Genomic DNA, 12,013 nt, shown 5'->3' with positions numbered 1-12,013 from the left:
TAAGTTGTGGGATATGTTTTGGACATCAGGACTCATGTACAAGTTATCAGTTACGAGCATGTGGACTCATGTTCGGGTTGTATATCTATTGTATACGGGCTATGTTAATACCATGTTTAGGTGCATATTATTGTTGTTGATTATCATATATGTTTAGAATTTTTTAAAAGACTACTTTCATATCACGACCCTCGCAACTTCCATGTTGGGCACAGTCAATGATACTTACAAAGTATTCCCCGTACTCACCCCCTTTCTTCACTCCTGTGCATCTGAAATGAAGATACGGTTCCTAGAACCAGCGAGCCTCGAAGTTGATCATTGTTAATTGTCGAGTTCGGATTCCAGTGATGAGCCAACTGCTTAGTTCTGCATCAGAAGTTCTTTTACGTTATTCAGTTTATTACCATTTTAGACTTTAGTCATACTTATATACTTGTGGATGCTCATGATTTAGTACGTAAACTAGTCCTGTTTTATTTGAGCTTCTGCATTGATTTTGGATAATTGGTTTCCGGTGATTGTGTGGTTGTCTTATTATTAGACCTATACTCGTTTGGTATGCAATGGTTTTGGATTTTTTTGTGGTTCGCTCGACATGGGGGATTGTTGGGTGCTCGTTACAAGGCTTTGGGATTTTGGGTCATGACAGGCAACTAGAAGGAATAAGGATTATCAATAATATGCTTCAAAACCTCAAACCTTCTTTTTATTGAAGAACTTGTCATTTTCTGGAAGATCAAGCATCAACAAGATGTCACCGTCCGTATGAGCATCATGAGGCAAGTTCTGGTTCAGTAACTAAAAGGAAAAAGAAAAGGAAAGTACTTCAGCAGTAATTACACAAAGTATAAACCTATAATTTGATTGTTTTAGCAACTAAAGAAAATATACTACATTTATGTTACGGAAAATATAAATCTCTAGTTATTTTCTGATTTTTGATTAAAGAACTACAGAAAATATACTGCATCGAAACATTCAGAGCAAGGTGAAATCCTGGGGTGTTCATGGTTCAGACATTCTTGGAAAATCAACTGAGCATCCAATTTACTTGAAATTGTTATTCAGAATGTATTTCAGTTTTCCGTATTTATATCTCAAGAATCAATTATTTTTGGTGCTAAGGAAGCAAAAGCTGATAGAAGTATAGAACTAGTTCAACATTTTAGAAGTTTAAGCAAAGGAAAAAAATAATATACACACTAGTTAAACTTTAATAGTCACGAGTACATTATAGAAGTCTCTCACTTTCTCTCTGGAAAACCCTATTAGTCTACCACTCCAACAACCACCAACTGCTCCACTCTGCTTCTTTACCCTCTAGGCCTCTATCGCCAACAGTGATCTTGCCAACCATCTTTGTCCCCTCTCTCTCTCTCTCTCCTATCTAGCACACCCTATCTCCTTCGCAAGCCAAGCTTGGTACTTGACATCTTATTCAAAAATATTGAAAATTGAAAACTTAACATATCGTAATTCAAAATTTGCAGCATTAGGATTCTTAGGTAAATATTTAAAAACTATATTCATGTTGTTGATTTGTGTTTATGACCAACCCAATATAATTCATGTTCTTGATTTGTGTATCAAAAAAAAAATTGTGAATAATGACCAACCCAATATAATTCGTTGACAATGTTACTACAGACTGCAGCATTATGTTCCTTTTAACTTTACAGGATTATACATGAAACTAATTCTGTTTCTTATGGCATTGTGATTGATGTGTTCAAACTACTCTGATGGGTTTTACTCTGTTTTTAAGGGTAACTAACTCACCACCGCTAAAATTTACTATAATTTCTAGTTGTCACAATCTTCCTGAAATGTGGCACCATCTAGAAAGAACCATAAACAATGATATTGAAAAGGTTGATTGAATATGACATCTTCATTGTTATCAGGTTCATCCTTGCGTAAACAACATGTCTTGCATAGAATATTCTCCAAAATAAGCATACTACTCAGCACTTTCGCTTGTTATAGGTTATGTCTTACTACTGTAATGTGGTTAGGCCTTTGGACTTAAAATATTGGGTTTTGGTAGTTTATGGTTATGGCATCTTGTAATTCATATTTTTATCTATTAGGGGCCCGTTTGGCTTAGCTTAATAAAAGCAGCTTATAAGCTGAAAACAGCTTATAAGCCAAAAAAAATAAGTTGGCCTACCCCAACTTATTTCTTTGGGCTTAATTTTAAGCACAAATGGCTTATAAGCTGGCCAGCCAAACACTCAAAAAAGCTAAAAACAGCTTATAAGCTGTTTTCAGCAACTTACAAGCTAAGCCAAACGGGCTCTAGATTGGTAACTACAATGTTTCAATAGTTAAGCGCTTTTTGGTTGGTTGCTTGTGAACATTTAGTAGATTAGTATTAGGTTTGATAATTCTATATTACAAACATTTTAAGTTTTTAGTACCAAACGACCACTTTACCCCACAAAGATAGGGGTAAGGTCTACGTACATCCTACCCTCCCCTGACTCCACTTGTGGGATTACACTGGGTATGTTGTTGTTGTATCAAACAGACACTTTGTAACCAGAAAGGTTCTTAAGAATGGTTCCTTGTTCACAAAGCCATTTCTTTCCCAAAACTCCATTGCTTCCCATACTAGCTTTACTTATTTATGAACTTACATTGCCTCCCTTCTTATCTTGAATCCCTCCCCTGGTTCCTCCTAGTAGCATCATAAATGCAGCTCCTCCCAACCCACGGACTTAGTGGATCTACCTAAGACTAGCTCTTAGTTCTGTACTATAACTTGGTGACTCTCTCCTTCCTTCCTCATCTTATCCTCCTTCCACCCTAACACCCCTACCTTTCTCCCCACCGCTTGACACTCTGCTCTTGTACCACCCCCATCCCATCCCCACCCTGCAGTCCCAAATCCCCTATTCTGCTGCCATCTTCACTTCCTACCAAAGCGTTCCAAGGACATCTTTCTACTCACCAAATTCGTTCAATCCTTTAGTTCAGGAATAAGTATTTAAAACTAATGACAAATACAGACAATTATGTTGTCATTATGGAAACAAATATTGAGAAATGTATGTGTTGGTTACTTAACAAGCCATAGGTTCTTACTTCTCAAGATCTTTTTAAGCTTTTCATGTTTGATAGGTTGCCTCTTTTTGAATGATTTTACATTGGAATTTTATTTATTGACTGCTAGTTTTTCATTCTTAAGCTTTTGGCTACATTATGTTTTAGCCATTGAGCCAATGCAATACATTAATGTTGCTTAGGACTAGGCATACTAGTCCATGCCCCGTTCGAGTGCCAAACCAGATTATCTGTGTAATTCTTTTTTGGTTTTGGCATAGTTTGCGCACACCTCAACTATTGCACCAGGTACCGCTATCTCCCAGTCCCGCCATCATCGGTACCGGGTAACTATGTCCGCCAAAGTTTAGGCAGATGAAAAGAAACCACCTAGCGTTTCTGGTCTCTATTGGGTTTGAACCCTGGTTTGCACACTAGATAATTGTAATATTATGAGATAGGCTTTGAAAATGCAACCGAAAAAGACCATTATGGGGCCTAGATCGTATTTCCTAAGCTAGCACAATCTGCTAGGTTCTGGTTCTTGAAATCAGATGACTGAAATTTTGAAAATCAAACTGGGGAGGTGACAAGCCCTAGATACACCAACACCAGCAATAATGTGAGCTTCCCAACCACTTAATTAAACCATATATTTTCCATTTGAGTCAAATCAGCTTCTATAATAGTGTCCATAAACAAAAATGGAGTGCCTGGATATCTCCTTGGAGTATTAAAGATATCAATTTGTCAGCCATGAAGAAGAAAATGCAGAGCAAAAGAAATAAAACCAATGGTCACATACAAATGTTTTGAATTGAAAATTAGAAAACCAACTAGATATCTGAATAAAAGGAAAACACTAACTGGATTTCAAATAATTCTTGCATTACTAATCTCTACATTATACAATACCTGAATAACTTGTTGTATTTGAACCAAACGACCCGTAATGAAGAAAGCTTGAGCACTTACCTTGTCACAATCACATTCCGCATCTAATACTATACTGATTAAAAAGATAAAAAGTTGCAAATACCTCTACACAATGGGTTTTAGGATAACTAATTAACACAAGTATGTAATTCCCCTATTTTTTGTGGTTACTAATTGTCAAGAAAATGTAAAAAGCAACTTCATTTGATGAAGTAACTCAAAAGAAGTGAGAGTAGGAAGCACAATTTTACCTGAGGAGTTTCCATTGAAAGGGTGAAGGGAACCAACTTAAGAGGCAAAACCGAGTGGAACAAAGGGGCGGTGTAGGTGCTTCTCCCGGTTTAAGTTATGATTAAGGGGGACCTTTGGGAATAAGAGTATGTTTGCATTAGCTTATAAGTCAAAAACAATTAAGCTGGGTTAAGCCAAACGGGCCAAATTATTTTTTGGGGTTTATTTTAGCACAAAATAGCTTATAAGCTGGCCAATCAAATATTCAAAAAAGTTGAAAATAGCTTATAAGCAACTTATAAGCAAATCCAAACGGACTCTAAGTCAAGTTTAACTGCTATGTTTTTTTCCTCAAAAATGTCTCTATGGTTTGTCAAATAGCTTAAGCCATTTTGGCCTAGCAGCTAAAAACAGCCTATTTGGCCTATCAACTAAAAACGGCTTATTCTGAAAAGTATTCTTTTTAAAATTATTTTTTTCAAAAAATACTTTTTACCGAGAAACAGTTTGTGTTTAGCTAATTCATTTAAAAAGTGTTTTTGACTACTTTTAATAAGCAGATTATGTTTGGCTAATCTTCTTTAAAAAGTACTTTTTTGAGTGTCAAATTACGAAAAAGGACAATTATCAATTAAGGTTTACTATCAAGATTATTTTACAGAGAGAAATTATTTAAATATCTATTATGAAAGATTTTAATTAAGTTTTTACTTTTTAAATTAAAATTTAAAAGTACATATTAAAATTTTCAATTTATATAACACATATATGAATCAAAAAAAATATTAAATATTGATATAATATCAACACGATAATTTATACACTATATAGAAGAGCCGGTTGGGCTCCCCTTTCGTCGTCCGTTTGTGGGCCCAACCGGACTCATATATATTAAATAAATAGTGGGCCCATATATTATTTATTATTAAAAAATGGTGGGCTCATATATTATTTATTATTAAAAAAAAAACAACAACTCATATTAAAAAAAAATTGTGACCATATATATTAAACAATAACTCATATTAAAAAACAATTGTGAACCCCATATTAAACACCAACCAGTAATAAAAAAAAAGAGAAGAAAAAAAGTAGATCCCACCACATTCAAACTCATGGGAAAAAAAAAGTGGACCTCATATTAACAAAATCAAGCAATATTAAAAAAAAATGAATCTCATATTAAAAAAACAAACAATGTTAAAAAAAAGTGCTTAGAAAAACAAACAATTAAATCAATAATCAATAACTCATATTAAACACCAACCATTAAGGAGAACCCACCACATTCAAACTCATGGGGAAAAAAAAGTGGACCTCATATTAACAAAATCAAGCAATATTAAAAATAAAAGTGAATTCCATATTAAAAAAAATAAACAATGTTAAAAAAAAGTGCTTAGAAAATCAAACAACTAAATCAATAATGATGAATTTATTGCCATATGCGTATCAACCTATTAGCGGGAGTAAATGAAATTATTGTACAAAAACATACAAAAAAAAAACTCATATTAAAAAAAAAAAAAAGTAGAACCCGGCACATGCAAACTCATGGGAAAAAAAGTAGAACCCACCACATTCAAACTCATGGGGGTAAACAAAGTGGATCCCATATTAACAAAATCAAACAATATTAAAAAAAAAAGTGAATTCCATATTAAAAAAACAAATAATGTTAAAAAAAAAGTGCTTAGAAAATCAAAAAATTAAATCTATAATGATGGATTCATTACCACATGCGTATCAACCCATTAGAGGGAGCAAATGAAATTATTGTACAACAACATACTTAAAATATAAAAGTGCTTAGAAAATCAAACAATTAAATCAATAATGATGAATTTATTGTCACATGCGTATCAACCCATTAGTGAGAGCAAATAAAATTATTGTATAACAACATACTTAAAATACTTATATATTAAAATAAGATAAAATTTAATTACTTTTTCATTTTTTTTCTTACTCTAATAAATGTGAAAAGAGATTAATGTCATAAAAGGAAAAATAATATTAAATGGAGATCAAATAATTAATAAGGTAAATTAGTGAAATTCTAATTTTAATTGACGTTTCCTTAAAAAATTGTGTAAAAACTAACGTGACAAGTAAAATGGTCTCATGCTTCGTCGTCCGTTAAGCATTTAAAAAAAAGTATGGTCCCCATATTAAACACCAACCAATATTAAAAATTAAAAAAAAATACCAACCAATTAAGCATTAAAAAAAAGTGTGGTCCCCATATTAAAGACCAACCAATATTAAAAAATAAAAGAAAAAAAACGCCAACCAATATTAAAAAAAAAAAAAGTAAATTAAGTGGAACCCACCATCTCCAAACTCACGGGGAAAAAACAAGGTGGACTCCATATTAACAAAATCAAGCAATATAAAAAAAAAAAAGTGAACCCCTTATTAAAAAAAATATAATGTTAAAAAAAAAGTGCAGGCTTTGTATTCGGAGCAAACACTAATATAATAAAATTTTAGATACTGAGCACAAACTACAATATTATATTAATTGTGTTTTGAACATAGTATATGTATATATATTATATGCATAAAAATAGTACAAACTAATAATGTTAAAAAAAAAAAGTGCACCCCTTAAAGGGTGGACCCCATATTAAACGACATCAAACAATATAAAAAAAAAGTAAACCCCATATTAATAAAATCAAGCAATATTAAAAAAAAAATGAACCCCATATTAAAAAAAAAAATAATGTCAAAAAAAAAGTGCAGACTTTGTATTCGTAGTAAACACTAATATAATAAAATTTTAGATACGGAGTACAAACTACAATGTTATATTAATCCTGTTTTGAACATAGTGTGTGTAGATATATATATGTGCAAAATAATAGTGCAAATTAATAATGTCCAAAAAAAGATGCACTCCATATTAAAAAATCAAACAATATTCATGTAATTTCCAAAGTATCTCATTAAGTCAAATGAGCTAAAGTGAGAATATTTACATTCTTTTAAATAGAAAATCAATTTCTTCTTTGTTTCGTTTTAAACATGTAAAGGTAATTTAATAATTTGAATTAGAATTATCCAAATCCAAATTTGATAAAAAATAATAAGTATTTTACACTTTTAAATTAATCAAATTAAAAGTATCAACTGATGCTTAAATATTGCTATTATTTTATTTCAAAAAGAGGAAAATGGTTTCCTTTTAAACAAGTCTTTTCTTTTAAAGAATATTAATAAATTTGCGGATTTTGTATTCGTAGCAAACATTAATATAATAAAATTTTAGATACAAAGCACAAATTATAATGTTATATTAATCGTGTTTTGAACATAATATATATATATATATATATATATATATATATATATATATATATATATATATATATATATATATATATATATATATATATATATATATAATCACTATTCAAAGATAACTACATACACATAGATACACTATAATCCGAAGTGTTGGGCCCGTGCGTAGCACGGGCATAGGTCATCTAGTAAATATACTAAAAATCTACAACCAAAATAAAATTGAAAATCATTACACAATTTATAAAAGCCATTACATGCGTGAAAGCTAACTTTATACTACGTAAAATTTAAAAAAAAAAAAAAAGGTATTATTAATTAAAAATTAATCTATTAATGAGGGATATACTTGGTAATATATATTTATGATAGGAGTTTTTTTTGTCTTGGAAAAAAATAATTCTTTTGCTTCTGCTTCTCCCCAACCGTAGAAAAACTGTTTTTTCTGCAAAAAAAAAAAAAAAAAAAAAAAAAAAAAAAAAAAACTCCCGAAAACCAGTAAGCCAAACAGGCTCTAAATGAACCCTCTGACTAGTCAAATTAAATACCTACTAATTATTTCTCCAAAACAAGGGAAAATGAGCCAATTTTACTGTTAATTTATTCGAAACGGGGCAATATTGCATTAGTGATGAATTGTTATTTCCGAACATGAAAATCATATACCTTTTCTTACATAATTATTTAAAATTTTATTTTTTAACGTTAATAAGAATGTATTTATTTTACTAACTCTAAGTATGTTTAAAAAAAATCAAATCCAATTAAACTTGGCAAAATTGCCTCATTTTAAATAGTTCAAGGGCAAAAAATAGCTCATTTTCCCTTGTTTGGTGTAACAGTTAGTAGGAAGGATACTTTTCAGCTATTTGGTTAGTTGGAGGGCATTTTTGAGCTAGTTGACTATTTGCAAAGACATTTATTTAGCCAAAAACAAAACGGGGGATAAAATTGACCAATTTTGAATAGTTCAAGGTATTTTTGGTCATTCTCTCTTGATTAATAGAATGTTAGGCGAAGCTTGTAGAAAGTTAAAAGTGCTTATTTTTAATTAAAAATAGTGTTGATTTTAGAAAGTTGAGGTGTTTAATTATGATAGTTGGAATATTAGGGTATTATGTGTGTCGAATGTTACTTGGGTAGTAATTAAAGTGATCCTTATGCCATTGTGCGTGTGAGTGCATTAGTGTTGTTCATACTCTGCTTTTGCAATCTAGAACTTGCCTGGTTTTTCATGTTTGAATGCTGAGGATAGTTTGGTTGTAAAGTGATCGTAGGCTTTCTTTGGAATTCAGTCACTATTTCCTTATAAGCCTTACCCTGTGATGCAATTAATCCCTTGTTTCCCCTTTTGAGCCTTTGACCTTTTTTCTTGACTAGCTGTTAACAAACCCGTACCCGTTTTAAATGAATCCATCTTTACTCTCGTTCCCTCCTTGACACTATTAGAGAGAAATGTCACGACCCGGCTAGGGGCCGCGACGGGTACCCGGGACTAACCACCGAGCACCGCTCGTACTATCATTTACCTAACCCATTTAACAATCATTCGTCTATTTCCGGTTAACTTTAAAAAGAGGATTTGCTTTTCATTACAAAAATATAACGTGTTAATACAAAAACATATTTCAATATACCTATACACATGCGTACTACCTACGTTGTGGAACCACACAACCCACATCGAGCATCTATGAGCCTCTATTGAGTGGCATACAAATATATACACAAAAGGAACAACCAATTAGCACCTCCGGAAGATGGAGTGCTCTTCAGCTCGGCTAGTGACTCCTATCAGTCTGGACCGCTTTCCCGTCTACCTGTGGGCATGAACACAGCATCCAAAGAAAAGGATGTCAGTACGAGCATTGTACTGAGTATGTAAGGCATACATCAAGAAATAAAGTAAGAATAAGGAAGTAAAGTAAGTACAAGGGGATAATCGATAACTGCTTGCCTCTTAAGGCGGATCCATGCATGCATACTCATAAAGCATCATATAGTAAATTGCTGCGGAACGCGCAGCCCGATCCATATGTCATCATATGTTAGTGCCGAGGAATGTACGGCCCGATCCATAAATATAATAAGTTAGTGCCGAGGAACGTACGGCCCGATCCATAACCCATATATCCCGCGTCCGGGCATCCCGCGTCCAGGATGAAATCATGATATGCTAGCTGACCAGGTGGCTATGCGTCTATAGCGCCTCACCTTTCCCCATTTCCCCTGAAAACATTTTCATATCATATATATATATATACATAATATACATAGCATGCTTGAGAGCCCAAGGAAAAGCTGTAAGTACGTCGGAGTGACGTAAGGTCGAAAGCCTCCTATTATGTTATGGGGTAATCATCGTCGCTTTGTCTCACCTTGAAGGAACAATTATTATAAGGCGAGACTATCAATGAAGAATAGCATTAAAAGAAAGCATAGAATAAAATCATGAACTTCATAAGGCATCCATTCATATACTTTGGAAGATTTAGAAATAAAGTCACCATCCATGAATAAATTGAGAAATCAGTAAATAGCTCGACGTTCTCATATAGTCCTTGAAATCGTAAACTTGAAACTTTTAAACATAAGATCATTCTCATCATAGTCATCATAATGATATTCTCACTTTTGACATCATCGTTGTCATTGAAAAAAAATATCCTTCGTCGTTATCATAAGAACTCACATAATCACAACCTTTGGTTTTGGGAAATAGGAGTACTTGGAAAACATTTATGGAATATCAAGAAGGAAATCATGCTTCGGAATCTTAGACTTTTTAACCTTTGATAGCAAGGAAAAGATGGGAGCATTTATGAAATCGTAAGCTAGGGATCATGCCTTTGAAAGAAAGGGAATAGCCTCACATACCTTTGACGTTTACTATTCTTATCGCTTGCTCGTATTTCCTTTATTGCGCGTGCATATACCTTCAAGAGAATTCATGTCGTCGTTAGCTAAGAAATTATAAGGACGGACTACTATTTCTAGGGAAAATTAGGCAGCACTACCTTTGTTTATACTGTGTTTCCCATATTCTATTTTAGCTCCCAAACATTCGCGACAGTATCCACAATATAGAAATCAGCAATCATCATTTATGTACGTTTAGCAAAATCCACCAATTTCCTCCAATTTCTCCACATTTAGTGGTTTTAGCTAATTGTCACTTTTACTCATGCGTCGCACTTATTTCATGGTCAAAACGTCATTTATAACGTATTTATAATCATAGCATGTCAACTTCCATGATTCCATTCAACCATCACTCCACAGTGACACTATTCACTAAATAATGGTGCACTTCCTATGTCTTACTACAATTCAAGTGTCTTAGTCTTCTAATACTTTAAACCACATGTTAAAGTCATAAAACTCACCTTGGATGGTGGTGGAACAAGCTTAGAGTAGAATCCTTCCTTGTGCACCAAAACCCTCCTTTACCTCTTTTGTGATTTCTTGGAGAAGATGACTTCCAACTAGGTTTCATTCACTTGTTTCATAAGTTTAGTGTTGATGATCCTAGTTTCTTCCCTTGATTCCCTTGAATTTCTATGGATGAAGTATTGAGAGAGTTCTAGAGCTTTCTTGAGTTGTATAGATGAATAATGAAATAAAGTGAGGCTTTGGTCCCTTTTAATAACTCAAAGTTTGATCTTTATTGAATTCCAGTCGGGGTGAACAGTGGTCGTAAACGACAGTTTACGGGCCGTAAACTAGTTTACGAGCCGTATTATGTGGTCGTCTTTAAGCATGTCCAAAACAGAGAAGCTGGCTGAAGAACATGGCAGTTTACGATCGAGTTTTACGGTCCGTAAACCAGTTTACGGGCCGTATTCCAAGTCGTATTTAAGCATTTCACCACTTAACAGAAAGTTGAAATTTGAAAGGCTGGAGGACGATGGTGGTTTACGGTCCGTAAATCACTTTACGGGCCGTAAATCACTATACGACCACTGGGCTGCATGAAATTCTACAACTTTTCCATTTCCAAAAATTCACGAATCATCACCCCTTGCTTAGTAAAACACCCCCCTCCCATATCCTTCGTTGGTCTATTCCTTGTACATGTACGGGGACTTTTCCGAGGTGTAACAAGAAGAGGCGAAACGCCTAAGTTAGGGGTGACAGAAGTGTGAAGAAGTGGCTAAAAGCCAAGTTGGGGGTGGCTTGAGTTATCTAGTCATGATTCGATGTGGGTGTTAGAAAAAAAAGCAATATAATAGTGTAAGCAAAAAAAAGAAAATAAAAAAAAAATACAGCATAAAAAGAAAGTAGTTTCATTAATAAGCAACCCACATCGAGGTCGAACAAGTGAAAACAAAGGGAGAAAAATGAGAGGCGAATCAAGGTAAAAGAAAGATGTAGTGTTCAAGGAGGGTGAATGACTAATTCCTAAATGAGTATCCTACCCGTCCCCAAACCTACATTACAAGCCGAGAATAAGTCCTAGTGTGATCACGGCTGAACCGTCCAAAGTTAA

At 33.3% G+C, this 12,013-nt stretch overlaps 1 protein-coding gene across 6 annotated transcripts in view; it reads right to left on the bottom strand.

Annotated features, from left to right (window-relative positions):
- LOC132623959 (uncharacterized) overlaps window positions 1-4,393 on the bottom strand; it is a 46,282-nt gene extending 41,889 nt beyond the window's left edge. For 5 of the 6 annotated variants that reach the window (XR_009576489.1, XR_009576490.1, XR_009576491.1 and 2 more), the window contains exons 1-2: window positions 4,236-4,393; window positions 703-801 (exon numbers count right to left, since the gene is read on the bottom strand). Coding sequence is in view for 3 of the 6 variants with exons in the window: in XM_060338773.1 (XP_060194756.1) it covers window positions 703-801; window positions 4,236-4,250 (114 nt within the window). In the remaining 3 variants the exon portion in view is untranslated. The other variant, XM_060338774.1, reaches the window with a different exon arrangement.
- Between the last annotated feature and the right edge of the window lie 7,620 nt (window positions 4,394-12,013).

Source organism: Lycium barbarum, chromosome 12 (genome assembly GCF_019175385.1).
Source record: "Lycium barbarum isolate Lr01 chromosome 12, ASM1917538v2, whole genome shotgun sequence".
NCBI lineage: Eukaryota > Viridiplantae > Streptophyta > Magnoliopsida > Solanales > Solanaceae > Lycium > Lycium barbarum.
This window is presented reverse-complemented; position numbering and strand designations above follow the sequence as displayed.